This window comes from Lissotriton helveticus, chromosome 11, assembly GCF_964261635.1.
Source record: "Lissotriton helveticus chromosome 11, aLisHel1.1, whole genome shotgun sequence".
In the NCBI taxonomy this organism is placed as follows: Eukaryota; Metazoa; Chordata; class Amphibia; order Caudata; family Salamandridae; genus Lissotriton; species Lissotriton helveticus.
In genome coordinates this window covers 1,059,621,577-1,059,641,591 of record NC_136072.1, presented here as the reverse complement: position 1 = coordinate 1,059,641,591, position 20,015 = coordinate 1,059,621,577, and the positions used below count along the sequence as shown (strand labels likewise).

General features: G+C 46.1%; 1 protein-coding gene across 1 annotated transcript in view; it reads right to left on the bottom strand.

The window, feature by feature from the left end:
- Window positions 1-20,015, bottom strand: part of HIP1R (huntingtin interacting protein 1 related) — a 482,407-nt gene that overhangs the window by 233,590 nt on the left and 228,802 nt on the right. The window contains exons 9-11 of the mRNA XM_078667577.1: window positions 8,390-8,447; window positions 8,214-8,289; window positions 2,825-2,971 (exon numbers count right to left, since the gene is read on the bottom strand). Coding sequence (XP_078523703.1) covers window positions 2,825-2,971; window positions 8,214-8,289; window positions 8,390-8,447 — 281 coding nt within the window. The remainder of the gene's footprint in view (window positions 1-2,824; window positions 2,972-8,213; window positions 8,290-8,389; window positions 8,448-20,015) is intronic.

Genomic DNA, 20,015 nt, shown 5'->3' with positions numbered 1-20,015 from the left:
TAAAAACAATAAGCAAGAAGACAAAAACAAATACCGTGAAAAGAACGAGAGACAAACAAAAAACAAGACTGTTGAATAAAAAGTAAAGTGAAGTTTATGCACAGCCCAGGGTTAATGCAAAAACGAAAACTGGATTTTATCAAAACAATGTGCAAGATAATGTGGCTGGGCAAATATTCATTACATTGTTGGTTCACGGGCCACAATCTTTCAACACAGTGCATTTCATTAAGGAAGCGGCTCCACGCGGGACTATTTATTCCTGTTTTTTCTTAAAATTCTGACACTTGCACGCATAGTAAGTGACTAAATGCATTTTATTTAAACTCTCAAAAGAAACAAACATTACGTTGAGCACTTACATTCACAGGCAGAGTATCTGATGGAAATGCCCTGCTAAGTGCACGTGCATTTATTTAACCCGCCGTGTGGTAAGAAACCTCATTATCAGGAACACGCAGTCCTTTGTGCTACAAGGGCGAGTTAGCAGTGTTGTAAACAACTCCACAGCCCCCATTAACTTAAGGGACAAGAAAAGAACAAGGTGTACCGAGACCGGGGAGGAGGGGGTGGAAATCAAAGCCTCCAGAAGACAGGCAGAGAGATCCGACGGCTACAAACAAGGAAAGGCCATGTCTGTTAAATGGACTTCATGGCACTACACTACCTACATAGAATGAAGGAGGATTTTTTCTAGAACTTGAAATGAACCATCTTGTGTTTTTCCAGAAATCCCTCAGGGGAGTTGCTGTGTTCATGAAAGCTAATACCAGAGGTCCCTAAAATACAGCTGTCAGGTTCCACCTTGAAGAGTGGAAAGTAGCCCGGGTACTTTTACTGTCTGTGTTAATTAATATCCTTGGAGTGCATGTTGGAACTAGTTCGGATTAATTAATTTGAAAGGAAGGTCGCTCATACAACATTCTCTTCACGCCACCAAAGTTCTAAGAAGAGCTTGATATTTTAATGAGGTTTTACATACGTACATTAGTGGTTATAAGTTGCATAAGGAACAACCCCAATCAGATGTAAAAAATAAAATAAATATGCGATGAGTAGACCCAAACCAAACCAATGGCTTTCTTGCATTGTTCCAAGTGCAAAACAAAAATAAAGTTATCGAATCTGTAAAACAGATGGTTAACGTAGTCTGTAACTTTTTAAGAGACTGCCTGTTGCAAGGGCTGAGATGCCCTATGCAAAGAGGGAGGCGACCATGGCATCATACCACAGCCTATGTGACTATCGGCAACTATACACACTCACACCAAGTACACATTTAATAAATCAAGGAATTACTTAATGTAGAACTTGCCTTATGATACAGGTTGGTTACCAAGTGGCAGACTTTCAGGTGTCTGTGCGTTAAAGTGCTCAAAATCATGACACTGCCATGATGATTTAAAGTGCAATGTGTTATACTATGGATTACCACCCACTAGGATATCCAGAATTAATCCTCACTTGAAATTCCGTAGAAAATTAAAAGCATGGCTCTTCTTTACTCAAATATCGGCTGAAAGTAGTCTTTACCTACAAGATTGGTCTGTGGTATAATTCATCAGCAGCAGGAGGTCACTTTTAGGAACTACACAGTGCCTTATTGTATTCCCAACAGAATAATGATGAATCCCTGGTGGGAGCATTTTATCTTTAAAGTTGTGCCTACAATCACGGCTTTCGTTGTGAGCCTGGCCGCCAACTTTAGGATGAACAAATACTGTTGTAGAATCATCATTGAAAACAACTCAAAGTGCTTGATAAAGATACTTGTTGGCATTTCTGGTCTAAAGAATAGAAATTAAGGTTTATTTTTCAGATTTACTCCTACATCAAGACCCATTAGACAATGGAGAACGGATCTCTGTGCTCTCATCACCAAGGAGCAATTTCGGAACGTCTCACCTTGTTATCCAGGTAACACCGAACCAACAAAAAAATCTTACGATTGACTGGATCAAAAATAAAGATTTTGATTACACCGGTACATCCAACCTAACCAAATCGCTCCTCCACCCTCCTGATGAGGCAAGGTAACTACCAGCATTATGAACGCCTTAGAGACAATCAAGACAAGCTTAGCGTACCAGGCCGTGTTCAGCCAGAGCCCTGGTTCTCAACAGACTAGATTTCACTAACCACAAGAAAAGATAATTTAGAAATGTCATAGCTTGTTTAAGTCTCTGAAAAACAAACCACATCACATCCATATAGTTCCTGGTAAAAACAATGACATTTTAAGTCCCTTCTTACATCCACCAACATCAACTGGGGGACAAACGCAATTATCTCTCACCTTTTTCCACAAAATACCACAACCCAGCACCTAAAATCTGAAACAAAATTCTCTACAAACAGAAACATGCACTCCCAACAAGGAGGCAAACTTTGAAACATGGACCTTAACTCAAGCTAAGAGGGGTTAAGACGGATGAATGCTTGGACCGATGACTCCACTTATACAGAGCTTTATAAGGGCCTGAGAGATGCACCAATGGGCCTGTAACATTCCTCATCTATCTATCCTTGGACTTCCCTTTCAGCCACTGCACGACTTCAATCTAGGTTGTGACTGCCACCAAAGTTTTTGCTAAAAATGTGCACATCTTCAGGTTTACTTTGGAGATTTGTATGTACAGGACAGTAACTACTTTGTACCGAGGCGCAACACACTGGTCATGTGTCACCTAAATTATCATCAAAAATAAACCCATACATTTTTAATACGTGAGATCTCAGATCTGTCCATCAGCTGTGTATGATGTGGAGCATAGGTGCATGCTATGAAATCAAGACTAGATGAATGTTTACATTCCCCACTCACCGGCTGTTCCACCGGCTGCACCGTGCTGATCTCAATCAAACTCTCCGGCTCCTCGTCTTCGGGGGGCTCATGGGCCTCGTTGGGTATGACCACCACAGGCTTGACGTGCTCTGCCAGGGCTGAAGCGCGCAAGAAATTTGGTGGATTCTGTACTCAAAAGATCAAAAAGCAAACAAAAATTAGGCTTCACAGAAGAGAGAATAGTTCTCAGGCTGACATCCACTACTTTGAGCAATGATAAACAGGCAAAGAAGACCTCGCAAGATCCGACTTAGAAGGGTCTGTAAAGATCTTGTCACTTTGTGACTGAACAAGCCACTGGTACCCTATCTTAATATCATAATAATCACTCTGGCTCCTCAAAGGCACAAGGAATGTTAAAATGGCATTATTGTATGTTTAACTTAGTAGTGTTGGTGTTTGAACGCAGGAGAATTGTATCACGATAATATCACTTGACCAAACAACCTGACCTAGAGTAGATTACTATGTCCCTGTTTATCGGCTCCCTAATAAACAAATACTGGGAGTGCTTATAAAAGGGACAACTCATGTATTGACTGATGTATTATGTGTGAGAATTTATACTTGGCAGACGGGTTTGGTTCAGGCATTTCAGCTGCTGACCTTGGATCCCCAATTGGTTCTTGCTGCCTTTGCAAATCTGGTTTGCTTTCACTAAATTAATCTTACATTTTAGGCCTTGCAACTTGCTGACAGTCCAATATGCTAATATCCATGCGTTCAGGTGGAGTTTATGCAATTTGTCTCATGAATATTCATAGTGAAAATGCAAAATTTCTAACTTACTTAAAAACTCCCTTCGGCCCTCAAGACCAGTCACAAGTAACTAGTTTTTAGGAAGAAAAAACTAGGAGCAGCCTTGAGTTGTATTTGTTAAAATATTGTCCTCCATGAGTAAGCAGCAATGCCGAAAATCTTCTAAACATGCCATGCCTGATCCTTTGCTACAGACCTTTTGTCCCCCAAAATATTCTACACACCCTTAAAAAAAAATCGAAATCAAATTTGAGTGTGCACTTTATGCGAGGGAAAAAAGACGTAATGCGGTATGCTTCAAACAGTACCTCATAGTAGGTCATAACTGCAGCATTCGTGATAATTTAATATACCGGATACCTTCAGTATGGCCACACTTTGTCGGTCTACAAGTAATATCCTTGGGGTCTGTGGAGTATGTAGTTCTGAAACATCATGTTTGCAGAGTTGCCAATAGGACAACTCACTGGTCAATTTGCAGGTCCTGAGAACAATCCTTAAGTGGCCAACTCTGTCTTTCTCCCTTTCAAGGTCAATAAACTGAGTGCCATTAATTTGGGTAAAAATATAAATCACACCTATAATTTAATGCATTTGAAAATGGACAAACATACGAATAAAGCACTATCAAGGTCTGAGTGTCAGCCAACATCACATTGTATAATAGGACTAGTAATCCCACTTTTCGATTATACATCTGTCCCAACAAGACTAGCAAAAAAACACTCTTGGATAAAAAGCCAGGAACTGATGGCATAATGCCAGCTGAAGAGGTCACCAACTGGTGGCATAAGGCTAGCTGATGAGATTGGGATGTTCCATGAGGGAAGTCATGGAAAGCCCAAAATGTTCAATCCTCAATTGTGAATTGGAATGGTCACCACATACAGTGGAAGAGAACTAATTGGTTGGGCTGATGATATCTAAGCTTTGCCTAATGTTTGTGGGTGGCACTGCTGCTCAAAGGGGCACTCTCAACCCATATTATATTTGTATAACGTTCTTACATAGCGCAGTAAAGTGCTATATTTAGACTAGAACAATTGTCATTACAATAGAAAATTCTTTCATTAAAACACCATGCCATGTACAGCACACCGGCCTGATCTGGGTTTAGGCCAGCGGCATTTTGTTTGCTTGGAACTGTATGATCATAGCGTGTGCCGTTAACAGTGACACTACAAGTCCTAGAATGCGACACAAGGTTGGTTAAAAACCTCAAGGTGTTACAAATAGCATGATACCACTGGGCAGCAAGTCATGCTTTACGAAAAGAAGGAAAATGCATGGCCACGATTTTATCGAAATATCTAACGGGGCTAGTTTTTATTCTGAAAACTGCTGCTCTCAAACCTCTTATAGCCAAGAAAAACTTAGTTAAAATGCGCGGAACAAAGAACATGCAACCACTGTTACCAATAATGTGTCTAATAGGAAAAGCAATTGGACTGTATTCCATCACCTTTTGACATGCCAAAGCCCTTGTGAGGTAGATCTAATCATATGCCAAGTAGTCAAACCCAGCGACATCCCCAAAAGAGCTCTGAAGCTTGAACTGCTCAGCTATGTCTCTCCTACATGAAATAATGATCTCCTAACCCTCAACAAATACATGTTAAACATTTTACAGATTGTGATACTTCTGCCCAGTCATGTTGGGTGTGAGGAGGTTAGATGACATTATAATAGCAGGCTTTAGGTGTAGGGTGCTTTCAAGATTAGTTGGAAAGCTCGGAGTGGATGTGGCTATTCTTTAGTTAGTCTTAAACAGTGTAAGAGTTAGGAAGGCTCGTATGATACTGTGTGCACACTGGGACAGCTTGTAGGTTGTTCAGGGAGAGTGGGGACAGCTCGTAGGTTGTTGCAGGAGCGTGGGGACAGCTCGTAGGTTGTTGCAGGAGAGCGGGGACAGCTCGTAGGTTGTAGCGGGAACAGCTCGTAGGTTGTAGCGGGAGAGCGGGGACAGCTCGTAGGTTGTAGCGGGAAGGCGGGGACAGCTTGTAGGTTGTAGCGGGAGAGCGGGGACAGCTCGTAGGTTGTAGCGGGAGAGCGGGGACAGCTCGTAGGTTGTAGCGGGAGAGCGTGGACAGCTCGTAGGTTGTAGCGGGTGAGCGCGGACAGCTCGTAGGTTGTAGCGGGAGAGCGCGGACAGCTCGTAGGTTGTAGCGGGAGAGCGCGGACAGCTCGTAGGTTGTAGCGGGAGAGCGCGGACAGCTCGTAGGTTGTAGCGGGAGAGCGGGGACAGCTCGTAGGTAGTAGCGGGAGAGCGGGGACAGAGCGGGGACAGCTCGTAGGTAGTAGCGGGAGAGCGGGGACAGCTCGTAGGTTGTAGCGGGAGAGCGGGGACAGCTCGTAGGTTGTAGCGGGAGAGCGGGGACAGCTCGTAGGTTGTAGCGGGAGAGCGGGGACAGCTCGTAGGATGCTGCATGAGAGCGGGGACAGCTCGTAGGTTGTTGCATGAGAGCGGAGACAGCTCGTAGGTTGTTGCGGGAGAGCGGGGACAGCCCGTAGGTTGTAGCGGGAGAGCGGGGACAGCTCGTAGGTTGTAGCGGGAGAGCGGGGACAGCTCGTAGGTTGTAGCGGGAGAGCGGGGACAGCTCGTAGGTTGTAGCGGGAGAGCGGGGACAGCTCGTAGGTTGCAGCGGGAGAGCGGGGACAGCTCGTAGGTTGTAGCGGGAGAGCGGGGACAGCGGGAGAGCGGGGACAGCTCGTAGGTTGTAGCGGGAGAGCGGGGACAGCTCGTAGGTTGTAGCGGGAGAGCGGGGACAGCTCGTAGGTTGTAGCGGGAGAGCGGGGACAGCTCGTAGGTTGTAGCGGGAGAGCGGGGACAGCTCGTAGGTTGTAGCGGGAGAGCTCGTAGGTTGTAGCGGGAGAGCGGGGACAGCTCGTAAGTTGTAGCGGGAGAGCGGGGACAGCTCGTAGGATGTAGCGGGAGAGCGGGGACAGCTCGTAGGATGTAGCGGGAGAGCGGGACAGCTCGTAGGTTGTAGCGGGAGAGCGGGGACAGCTCGTAGGTTGTAGCGGGAGAGCGGGGACAGCTCGTAGGTTGTAGCGGGAGAGCGGGGACAGCTCGTAGGTTGTAGCGGGAGAGCGGGGACAGCTCGTAGGTTGTAGCGGGAGAGCGGGGACAGCTCGTAGGTTGTAGCGGGAGAGCTGGGACAGCTCGTAGGTTGTAGCGGGAGAGCGGGGACAGCTCGTAGGTTGTAGCGGGAGAGCGCGGACAGCTCGTAGGTTGTAGCGGGAGAGCGCGGACAGCTCGTAGGTTGTAGCGGGTGAGCGGGTACAGCTCGTAGGTTGTTGCATGAGAGCGGGACAGCTCGTAGGTTATAGCGGGAGAGCGGGACAGCTCGTAGGTTATAGCGGGAGAGCGGGACAGCTCGTAGGTTATAGCGGGAGAGCGGGACAGCTCGTAGGTTATAGCGGGAGAGCGGGACAGCTCGTAGGTTATAGCGGGAGAGCGGGACAGCTCGTAGGTTATAGCGGGAGAGCGGGACAGCTCGTAGGTTATAGCGGGAGAGCGGGACAGCTCGTAGGTTATAGCGGGAGAGCGGGACAGCTCGTAGGTTATAGCGGGAGAGCGGGACAGCTCGTAGGTTATAGCGGGAGAGCGGGACAGCTCGTAGGTTATAGCGGGAGAGCGGGACAGCTCGTAGGTTATAGCGGGAGAGCGGGACAGCTCGTAGGTTATAGCGGGAGAGCGGGACAGCTCGTAGGTTATAGCGGGAGAGCGGGACAGCTCGTAGGTTGGATCGGATCGCGCGGACAGCTCGTAGGTTGTAGCCCGAGAGCGCGGACAGCTCGTAGGTTGTAGCCCGAGAGCGCGGACAGCTCGTAGGTTGTAGCCCGAGAGCGCGGACAGCTCGTAGGTTGTAGCGGGAGAGCGCGGACAGCTCGTAGGTTGTAGCGGGAGAGCGCGGATAGCTCGTAGGTTGTAGCGGGAGAGCGCGGACAGCTCGTAGGTTGTAGCGGGAGAGCGCGGATAGCTCGTAGGTTGTAGCGGGAGAGCAGGGACAGCTCGTAGGTTTTAGCGGGAGAGTGGGGACAGCTCGTAGGTTTTAGCGGGAGAGCGGGGACAGCTCGTAGGTTGTGGCGGGAGAGTGGGGACACTTCATAAATCATCATAGGATAATTGTGACAGCTCGTAGTGGAAGAGTTTTGACAGCTTGTAGGTTGGTAAGAAGAGTTTATATATTGTTTGCGGGAGTAGGTACAGCTTGTAGGTCATTGTTGGAAAGCTAGGACAGTTTCTAGCTGTTTCAGAGTGTAGGGACAAAGTGCATGGTGCATTTTCCATTAGAGGGGATCCAGTAAGCTGAAAAACCTGAACCTCGATGCAACACAGAAGGGTTTAGAGTGGTTTTCCAATAAGCAAGAAGAAGAAGAAGCAAGAAGAATGCACTTCTGCCTTTAAGAGTTTTTTTTGGTGAGATACAGCTTGAGCTCAAAAGTATACCAAACACAATGCATTAAACTATGCCATGAAGGTTTACTGGGGAAACTCCCATGGAGGTGTATTCAATCATGTTTACACTTCACTACATCCTTGGGACAGATAACAACGTCACCATCTGAAAACATACCCAAGTGCAACAGCGAGCACAACACTTACGTCTGGTAGTCGGGGAATCTGAATCAGTCTTTTGAAGTATAACATCTCCGACGCACGTTTAAAGAAGTTTCTGAGACTACAAAAGAGAAAAATAAGGTTATCTTTAGTTGTCATCGAATGGAGTATCCAAGAACATTTTATTTCAAGAAGGTCAAAACCGACGCAGCACTTATTACCTGTGGAACTGCTCATGGAATCTGTCCCTGTGACCTTGTAATGTATCTGCTGGCAGACCTAGAACCAAGAAAATAAAAAACTTGCTGAAGTCAAAAGGTGCAAAGAAGAGGAACTTGTCCAAAAGCACTATCGCATGAGAGCAAATATGGCACGGGTGCCCGGAAGAGCCCGTGAAATGATCAACCAAGAATGAGATCTGACTCATTAGTGAGTATAGTGACATAAATCAAACAAACCAGCCAACCAAGCAGGAACTTCCACGTTTTACTTCTAAACCCACGTACAACTGGTTCACGCATAATAGAAGGAACCAAGGAATCCATAACTACAGAAAATGCAGTTTATGACAAAAATTCGTACTTAGCAGCACTTAAGAAACTAATCAACAAACTCTGAAAAACAATCATTCACCCAAGCGGTAGTATGTAGTGGTCAAATTCCCCATGTGACCCCATTACACAAGAAACTACACTGGCGTTCAGTCAAACCAAGACATACATTATAAAACTTCTTATCACCATACGTACATTTCTACATAGTCACACCTCCACATTATGTCAAAAAGCAACATTTAACACCAAGCACCACATGACGTTCCCGATCTACTCTCAGGCGATTATGGCATCGCTGCAATCACAAAAGCTGGCTATGGGTGACCGGTGATCCTCGGTCACTTTGCCCATATCTGGAACATTCTCCTGTTCACCTCCCAGATCATCTATTGATTGACCTTTCCAAACCTCTCAAACCCCACTTCTTAAATGACAAATGAGACAATCCCAGACTCCTCCATCTCCCATCTCTGGAGACCTGCAGAGCGTTCAGTGTGTAGGATGCACACTGCATGCCTAGGGGGGTCTTTCCTACACAATGCACGGTGCTGGGGAGGAGGCACCTGGAGGATTAGACAAAGCTGGTGGTGTTTTTTAGGTTAGGCTGGTACACACGCATTATTTTACATTTGAAATAAATGCTAAGAAAGTCAAGATGGCAGGAGGATTAAACGTGGCACATTTGTGAACAGGAAGGTCCATCTTCTTAGAAAAGCTCTGGGAGGCATGAACAGCATCGTCACGGAGCAGTGCTGGGCCCGTACAGCAACCTAGAGTACAAACGGAGGATCCCTTGCAAAGCTTCCACTGGGGTGGATCCAAACTAGGAGGGGAAAAGGGGAAAGTTAAAGACAAAGCACGCGGTATGTTATAGTTGTACGTAGGATTGGGTGGAGGCAGTCCTATCAGTGCATTACAGATGTGGATGGTTACATTATTTCTGGGATCCACTACAGCAGTCAAGAAAATGGTAGGCAAATGGGAGGCCTAGTTCTGCTCTGAGAATCCCCTGCGGGTTTGCTGCTGACCCCCACCACACCCACCCCTTAGAAAACCAGCAGTGTAGGAAAAGAAACTGCTATTTTCATTGGCTGCCAAATAGCTAATCGGAAGGAACTGAACACAGAACCCAACTCCGATTGGTTAAAAAAGCTGCCCGTCCGAATTAATAACACAAAATAGTGTCTGGTTACTCTTCAGTCAGACCGAATAGGTCTGTGTCCAGACCACTTAAAGTGGCTCACTGGTCCTTATCTTCAGACGATTATAAGTGGCTACCAGGCAGACCATCAGAAGCCAGGAATTGGCTATTACTTTACAGAACACATTTTGTGGCTGCGACAACCACACGGTGTTAGATAGTGTCATTTGCATGTGAAGTGGTGGCACATTCCGTCTGTACGGATTGCAAGTGCAGAAAGCCCTTGAATCCTGCACAACTAGTGGAAAGTGGAAATAAGCACAACTGGACTTTTTTGCAGACAAGATGCCCCCCGCCAGCTTCAAAGACTACAAGGTCTAAGTAGCACATTTGACATCATTTCCCCCTCCTATATTACTCAGGGAATAAAAATAAGCATGAGCCAGTAGGAATGTGTTTAAGAGACTGGTGTCCAAGGGGCCAGACATCCACGGAGGGGGGATCCAAGTGTTCAGAGACAAAATGGTGGACAATTCTGTAATTCATTTAGTACAAAAAAGTTGGGAGGAGAGGCTTCGCCGTGATGGGGATTGAAGTTCTAAGACAGCAAGCCTTGTTCCTTAAGCAGGATACAAAAATGTATTATGAATATCAAATTTGGACTGCATGAAACAGGGTTTTTGTTGCTGTGCTGGGTGCTGGGTTGGTGAGTCTGCTTCCTTCAAAGCCCCCTTGTTAAGTGACGCTTCCTGTTCCTTGCTGGTGAAGCCCCACTGTAGGGTACAGTACAGTGGCAGGCCTGTCTGTCCCTACAGAGCACACTTGTGTGCCAGGCAGCCTCTGCCCTCTGCACATGCCCTCGGTGAGCAGACATGTGCAGGTCCCCCGTCTCCAGATCAATTCTTGCTCAGATTATGCAAGTGTGCAGCTGGCCTTCGGTCCATCCGATGGGGTCCTTCAAGCAGCGCACACGTAGAACAGACCCCCATTCAAGGGGACCCGACGAGGTATGCGATCCATAGGATATCCAGAAATATAAGAGAATACAGAGAATAATGTCATCATACAATATACTTTTTTGTTAGTCCAATAAAAACTGTGCATTCTGAAGTTCACAAGTATGGAAAAGAATCGGACAGTATACGATACACAGAGAAATGGAAAGCTGTATCCCCGTATAACCCTGACCAATTGGACGGTTTTCTGGAAAAATGTGTTTACACGTTAGCACATTAAACCCAGACATAGTGACAAATGTGTGCATTTGTAAGCTGCCAAGCCTATGGATGACCCCGAGTCCAGACCAATGACGCGCAAGGCTGGATAGAGTCTGGGTCAGCCTTATCGAAGAAAATCCCCAAAAATATTTTCCCACAAGTTTGCTCTTAGGTTTGGTGTAACTCTCAAATATTTTGAAATTTTATTTAGGTGCACGTTTGGAAAGCTGTGACATTTGCAGGCAAATGTTTGCAAATTCCTATTCACGGGTATGCAGTAAGTGCACTGTGTATTTATTTAAGCATGTGAAATTATATCACATATGTGCAACTGCCCTTTTGCTCTTTGAAGTTAATTTCTCCAAGGACAAAAATATTACCTACACACCTATCACTTTTGTTCCATTCTCCTTTTCGCCAGGGTGAGAATAAGTCGTGAAATGTTTGTCAGCACCGACCAACAAGTACGTCTGGGGCAGTCTCCAAACTTTCTAACGCATTCCCTCCCTGAAATGGGCAGACTATTCCGCCTGACACAGATTTATTCAAATAAAAAAAAGTACGTGCGAGTACTTAAAAGCGTATAAGTAACTGTGTGGATCACAAACGAGGCACTACACTTGGGGGGAAAAATGACATTTGCACATGTAACTTGAACTTGTAAATAAACCGGACCCTCTTTATTTTCCCTGCAGTCGCATTCATCCATCCACACACTTTCTCAATAAGACAGAATCTGAGCATCTTTAACTTATCCTCTGTGGTGCAGGACATGCGCATGACGGGCTCAATTGTTCATTCATTCACTGACACACACTGGTTATATTCAGTTTCAGAAAGCACAGAGTAGCCATTTTCATAAGTAAGAAAGCAATACACAAGGACGGGACAGGTGCAAAGTCAAGGGAAGCACGAATTTGGGTGTAAAATGGCGGCGGGCACATGAACAGAGTAATGTGACAACAGGGGTTAACTTGTACCGGTGCGTGCAGGTGGGTGCCACCGACTCTCATTTTTGATGACCAGGACTTCTTTATCTTCTTCTTAATCTGACCCACAGAGAAAGGGAGAAAGAAGCAGGAAGGTAAAGACAGGGAAAACACCGAGGAAGGGAGGAATCAGGGAATAAACAATCTGCAAGAGAGATAAAGAGACAGGAAGAGTTGGGTGGCGGGGAAAGAGGCGTGAAGAGGAATCCGGACTAGGCTGCGTTGGTGTGTAGGGCATTGGGCCCTGCCAGCAGTGGGCTCCTAAGAAAAGGATGGTCCTCGCGCTCAATTTATGAATAAATTAAGCACTCCAGTATAGAAGAACACGGTTTGGGCCCCTCCAGGCACCACACCATATTTGGACGCAGGGGAGGAGTGGTGGGGGTATGGGGTGATGGTAGGGCAGAAGTAGAAAGTATCGTATGGCACGTGGAGACTCAGTTTCAAGAGGTCTTGGGGGCCAAATATCCATGAAGATAAGCGCCTAGAGGAGAAGCGTAACTGAGAAACACATCCCAATACATCTTAACATACCTACTGGATAACAGACCCTGATGGAATCGGCAGAGAGGCAGGAAAAAGCAAGGACCCAAGGCGCACAGCAGAGGAGTTTAGAGCAGAATGGTTTAATACAGCGCTTAATGTGGCCGTTTTACTATTTCTAAGCGCTACTATTTGAGGGTTTACTATTAAATTAATGTAATGATACAGTTATTGGCCTCAGAAGAATGCCAGACTAAGTTGGCCCTTTCTGGAGCCCAGCAGGTGTCGGCAGGGAGCGCTTAACCCCAGGTCTAGCGTTTTCAAAGGCCATAAAGAAAGCTATTAGAAGCTAATTATTAAGCGCTCCTGGGGGACGGGCACAGCCCTTTTATCGCACCAAGGGAGACTTAATGGCGCGTGCTACGGAGGTGTGCGCGTCCAGGAAAAATATGGCGTGCGATTCATCATAGGTTTCTGCACCCTCTGGAGAGTTAAAGGTCCCCAAGGAGGAACCACTGTAGGCAAATCAGAGCATCTGTGAGGCTGTTCCTTTCGATAAACAGTTTAAATATTTGGGGAGACACACACAAAAGAGTGGTCAATAATATCTTTGTAGTTAAGGTTCAATCCATGAAGACGTAGGAAGATAAGTTGAGGGGAGAGGAGTTGGCCTAACGGCGAGGGCGGTCGACCTCGAAAATAGGGAACTGGGTTAGAGTCTCGGCAATGACGCTGAACATCCTGTGATTTTGGACAAATCCCTGTGCCCAACTAAAAATTAATGTGTCCTCATGTAATGCAACTGGTGCTATGTAAAGCGCTCTGGTACCCGATTCGGGTCAAGTTCGCGCGCATAAAAACAATAAAAAAAATATATACATCCAATAGGCCACTGGCCCACAAACATTCCAACAATATAAGCAGGTCTGAATAATTGGGATGTTTTATGCATGCTGGTTGGGGCAGGGCAGTAAATGTAAAGCGGGGACACCTACCCCTTCAAGCAAGAGAGTAAACACAGATGGACCCCAAAGGTCACTTCGAACGTCATTTCGCTTTGTAAAACAAGCATTGGCACAGCCAACAGATCACCCCTATCCAAGAGCTATTGGCTTTGCCAATATGTTTTAGTCACATTGTACACCAAAGTGGCTGCTGTATAGCATGGCTAAAAGTGAGTGGGGTAAAGGAGAATGGAATGGAGTTTTGTAAAGTGGAGTAGAGTGTTATGGAGAGGCATAGAGAGTCGTGGAGTGGCGTAAAAGTTGAGTGGCATGGAGTGGTGTAGAGTGTTGTGGAGCGTGTAGAATCTAGTAGGGTGGAAGGGCATAGAGTGGGGCATAGAGTGGAATAAAGCGGAGTGTCGTGGAGTGGGATAGAGTTGAGTGTCGTAGAGTGGCAGAGTATCATGCAGTGGTGTAGAACATAGCGGAGTGGGTTAAAGGGTGTTGGGTAGAGTAGGGTTGGGTAGAGTGGCGTAGAGCAAAGTAGATTGTCAAAGTGGAATGGCCTAGAGAGGAGTAGTGGAAGAGATTGGGATAACAGAGTGTTGTAGTATTGAGTGGCATAGAAAGCAGTGGCTTAGAGTAGAGTACTGGAGTGGACCAGAGTGGAGTAGTGTGTTGTAGAACAGAGTGGGGTATAGTGGAATAGAGGGAGCTGCTTAGAGTGGAGTAGTGTCATCGATTAAAGTGATGTAGAGCCGAGTTGCACTGAGTGGAGTGGAGTTTAATGAAGTACAGCGTCAGGGCACAGTATTTTAGAGTGGAGTGTCGTAGAGTAGCCGAGAGTGAAGTGGCTTAAAGTACAGTGGTGCAGAGTAGAGAGGCATAGAGAGCAGTGGTTTTCAGTAAAGTCATGTAGAGTGGAGTGACGTAGAGTGGAGTGACGTAGAGTGGAGTGATGCAGAGTGGAGTAGTGCATAGTAGAGTACAGTGGCGCCGAGTAGATTAGAGTGGCGTAGAGTAGACGGGTATTGAGTGGAGTGGTGGAAAATAGAGCGCAGTGGCGCAGAGTGGAGTAGTGTGGGGTGGAGTGCACTGGCGTAGAGTGGTGTAGAGTAGAGAGGCGAAGAGAGGAGTGGAGTCGTGCAGAGTAGAGTGCAGTGACATGGAGTGACAGTGTGGAGTGGTGCAATGTAGAGTAGAGTGGTGCAGAGTAAAGTGGGGTAGAGTTAAGTGGAGTATGCATTGTGTGGTAGCGTACTGGCATTACAGACAACACATCTTCAATTGAAATGACCATTACACATGCACAGACATACACTTTACTGATGAAAGTATACAGCACATAAACAACGTATGGAAATGTCATCACCTGGTGTTTTGATCGTATTAAAATATTTGTTTCCACCACACTTCAGAATTGCCAAAGAATGTGCTTCATTTGTTACGTCCTAGTTTTGATATATTCTGAAATATCTACAGTTAATTTACAAACATTTAAATTTTGTTGTGTGCTAGAAAAAAAATAATATCACACAGCCTTCCGTCCAGCGCATCCCCAGTAGCCAGCATGACTGTCACATAAATCCTCTCACTTTGAAGTTGGAGAAAGAAAAGTAAACACCAAGCTCCCTGGAAGACAATGTCTGTCATTTGACCTCTGTCTTTAACTGCACAGCACATGTGACAAGATAAGAACAAGATTTAAAGGCCTGTTTACAGAAATCTAGTACTGGTGGAAGAATACAATAAATAGGGTTTGGGTAAGGGAAGGGACAAACTCAAGCTGGACAACCTAAAACAAATAAAGCCAGCAAACAGAAAGCAAACAATTGTGAGTTATTAACCACAAAACCAACGGTAAGAATTGGGCTCAATGGATTCCCATGGAAGCTTTCTGAATGTCCCCAAGATGTCGATAGCAAACCAGACAGCTGCGCTGTCCGGTAGGCATCGACCAAAAATAAAATCAATCCAGTAGGAGAGAGAGTATCTGGTGGCCACAAGTCATGCATATGCAGAACTTAGGGAGTGTGACACTCCTGCAGGTTCTCAAGGGGGGCGCCAGGGCTAGTGCACCGGGAATGAGGGAGGGGCATCACTACCTCACTGATTAATAGTAGGGAGTGTCTTCTGTGAGTGTTGTGAGTGAAATGCACACTTGTAGCTGCTTAGAAGACATAAGGGGGTGAGGAGGTTTCTTTTCGGCAGAACAGCCTTTCAGGAGCCCCCCCCCCCACCTCAAAGGCAGGAGGTGGTCATCTGAAGTCCAAGCAATTAATGGCCAGCAGCAGGCTGATTCCAGCCCGACTGACAGCTTCCCTGAGCACACTGTTACCACTCCATTGCGGAGAACAGCTGGAGATGTTTGGAACCCAGATCCACCATACTCCAGCAAGATGTGTGGCGCCTTGAAGGCCACCAACCCAAGTGCATAAGACTGGGCATAGGTGGATCCCAGCTCTATGTCTAGGTTTGGGAGGGGAGTGTGTGTGTGTGTGGGTGGGGGGGTGGGTTGCGTCACAGGACCTGCATAAGATGGATAGACTGGACCTCATGCGCCTGGTGAACTGGGACTACATGTGCCCCTGCGTGGCACTGCCCCACTGCCTGCCCATCCTGAGGGATAGCGGTCTGCACCCATGGGCCTCAAAAACATGTGCTGCTACAACACTGTACAGCAGTGGACACAGGACCGACCCCGCCCACAGCACAACATGCCCGCTATGGGTACTGAGAGTGCAGGATCCATGCCCTCTGGGCACCTCTCAGAAGTCTGAACAGCTTCCTTGGGGGAGCAGTCTTCAGGTGGGTGAGATCCTGCCGTTGTACCCAGTGTTCAGAGCCTAACTGTTCGCCTGCTAACAATTTCCTTCTCCCCCTAACGCTGTAGTGAGATAATCTATGCTATAGGTCTGTTTAAGTTCTTTGCCATTCCTGTAGAGTACTACCACTCTTGCAGCTGTGAAGTTAACTTTATTAGCTCAGACCCAAGAACGTTACACTTCTGATACCAGTCTAGACGCAACTTACCAACCTCCAGCAAGCCCTAGTAACAATGCATTTTAAGAACTGCCACCACATTCTATAATATGCGAACCATAAAGAGGCTCAACCACAGTGTACATTGAGCCACACTTTCCATACTTTCAAGTTGCATTAGTAAAAATAATAGAAACCTTTATTATGCTATTCAGACAATGGGGTTTAGGGAAGCATGTCCTGAAATACATTTGTATTTACTTGGGTTTACATCTGATTCTCCACCATTCAGTTATTAATGGGTTCTGAATACAATTAGAATGATTACGTTTGGTTTACTTTTTACAGAGAAACAAATCAATCAATGAGCATTGGTGAATATCAGCAGAGTGATTGATGCTCTCAATATTTAAATGCCATCTTTTTAAAAGTCGTTAGCTGCTGAGAGAAAAAACTTACACTACGAATAGGCACCACCTACCGAATGGCAGACATAATTCAAAAGGAATGGTATCGTGTTTGCAGTTTATGGAAATAATCCACCCAGGACAAAACTTCATAACGCATTTTAAAATATTTTTTGTTTGAAATAAGCGCAGCAAATCTAAAACACACAGAAACACCGAAAAAGGAGCAGCTGACGGTATTTTACAGCTGCACTCCAAAACCTAAAATGGATCACAATTTGCCAGGTATGATTAGCTACTAACGTAAAATGCTCCTATGTACTTAAATAGACTGCACTGCTTATGACCTTCCTCTTTCTATAACATGGAAAGAGTTTGGCCCACCAGCTGCATACAAAAACAGAACTGTATGTACCAGGCATGTGGCATTAGTCTGAAGGCTTTCAACCGAAGGTTATACCCCTCCCCAGTATCTGAGGGGACAGCCTACTCCAATGTATTTATTTAAATCACTTTTATAGTGCGAACTGTTACCAAAACTGGTATCCTGGTGCTAAGACGCACGTAGGTAGGTACAGACTGACAAAATATAACCATCAGAGGGGGAAACTGCAAGAATTATTTAGAGGAAAAGCCATGTCTTCAGACCTTTTCTGAAGTGCATCAGATCTGTTAAGGATCTAAGGTATGGCTGCGGTGTGTTCCAGAATCAGGCCGCTTTGACCTAGAAGCCCCAAACCCCTCGTCTGGCCTGCCGAAACTTATTAACACAAACTAAGTTTGTGGTGCTGGTGCGAAGATGTTGCCGTGGAGTATATCTCTTCAGTCTTCGTTGTAGGGTTGCTGGACCAGTGCCTGGTAACGCCTTGAACACAATGCGCATAGCTTTAAAGCAGACCCTCTGCTGCAGAGGCAGCCAGTGCAGGTCCATCAGGGCATTAGATGTCGATGATCTGAGAGGTCTGTTTCAGGCATGTTTGGCTGCTGCCACTTGAACTCTACATAGTCTATTGAGCAAGTATTCAGGGGCCCCAAGTAGCAAAGCATTACAGTAGTCCAGTCGACTGAGAATGACGCAAGCACTAAAGTGATTTAGCTTGAGTAGGCAGCAGAGGTAGCACCTTCCGAAGTCTACGTAAAAGTGAAACACATGTGCCTACAACTTTTGTAACATGATGTTCCAGGGATACTTTGCTATCAAGTAGGACTCCCAAGTTCCGAACTGTGCCTGATTTCACCAGCTCGTCTCCAGATGAAAGGGGCCAAAAGTTAGAGGTCAAAGTCATAGGAATCTTACTTGGAGGAATTCAGTTTTGTCCTCGTTTAATTTGAATGAATTTGCATTAATCAAGCTGGCATTATCCAGCATGTCTTATTGGAATTCTGTTACTGTCTCCTCTTGAAGGTTATTGAAGGATAGAATGTAGGATGTAGCCTAACAGCTAGGGTGGTCGATCTCAAATCTGGGGAACCGGGTTCGAGTCTCAGCAATGACACTCCACATCCTGTGCTTCTGGGCAAATCACTTAATCTCCCCATGCCTAACAAAAATGAATGTGTCCTTGAGTAACGCAACTGGTGCTCATGTAAAGCGCTCTGATACCTTTGGGTCAAGTTCGCGCTACATAAAACTACTGGTGAAAAAAGAATCAGCTGAGTGTTGTCAGCATAGTTGGCCAACCTAATGTCATGCTCGTTTATCAAAGTAATAAGTGGGCTCATATGAATATTGAGCAAAATTGGGCTGGGTGCTGAGCCCTGCGTCACTCCCCGTCGTAGATTTTTAAAATCACAACATTAGGGTGGTAAGGCCACAGCCCGACACCTGCCTGATAGGTGAGACTCCATCCACTTTAATGATGTGCCTCCAACTCCTATTTAGGTTAGTAAGGAGAGAAGGATTTTGTTGTCAACCATGTCAAAGGCATCTGACAAATCATGCATGATAAGGACTCTTGACTGCCCACTATCCACCTGCATCAGTAACTCATCCAGAGCGACAAGTAAGGCTGATTCTGTGCCATGTCCAGGTCGAAAACAAAACTGTACATCCTCAAGGAGAAAGTGAGATTCCAAATATTGCGATAATCGACTACTGACATATCGTTCCAGAATCTTCACATGAAAAGGTAGGTGCGTGATGGGCCTGGAGTTACTCAGAACCGATGGGCCAACTGACTAGTTTTTCAGGAGGGGGTGACAATGGCTTTTTTCCATCTCAAGGGTACCGCAGGCTGGAAGGCACAGGGCATGGCCTATTCTCATGTGCTCAAATCTTGTGTTTGCATGGCATATCAAGCAGTTGTGTCCTTCAGGAAGTGAGATTAGATCAGGGCCAAACGTACTGTCCAGTGAACATTTTCCTGTACCCCTTGCCTTATTTTCTGGACAATCGTAAGAACCCAATTTAAGTTTGAGGAACACAGGAGTATTTATATGCACCCAAAGTATGAAATATTGCTCATAAATGTGTGCACCGGTTCACAGCACAGAAATTCCTTTTAGCCTCTCAGGGATATCAAGTGGCACCTCCGGGTGGTGAGGGCGACTCACCTTGCCCATACATGGTGCTAACACATTTTTATAATGACTATGAGGTTCACAAACCAGGAGGACTGCATAACCACAGACTGGAAATAGAGAACGGCCAACACACCTCAAAGTACAAACCTGGAAAAGATTGCTTCTACCAATAGTAATGTCATCAATGACGCCATTTGCAATGTCAAAGAAGTCTTGGATCCTAATTATAACAAACCTTCAACTGAATGTTCAAGACACAAACTGATTTCTTTCCCACACATCTGGTGGAGAAGTGTGGCTCAAATGGTTGGAGCGGCAGACCCTGATGCAGAGGTCTGGCCTGGGACCAGGGTTCAATACCCGCCTTGGGCTCAATTTCCTCGGACCTGACAATTCTCGCCTCGGTGCCTATTCTAATCATGGGTCCCACTCTGCGACTCGGGGCAATAGCTTGCTTAATCTCCACAACGGCCCCAAAAGCGCTGGGATGCCTGATTTCAGCCTTGGGGGGTGCCCAGGAGTGGACACTCACAGGGAAAACCAGGAAGGGTTCCTAAGCGGTATACGGACAGCGCCGGGACACTACCTCAGGGAAGTAGCTGTGCGC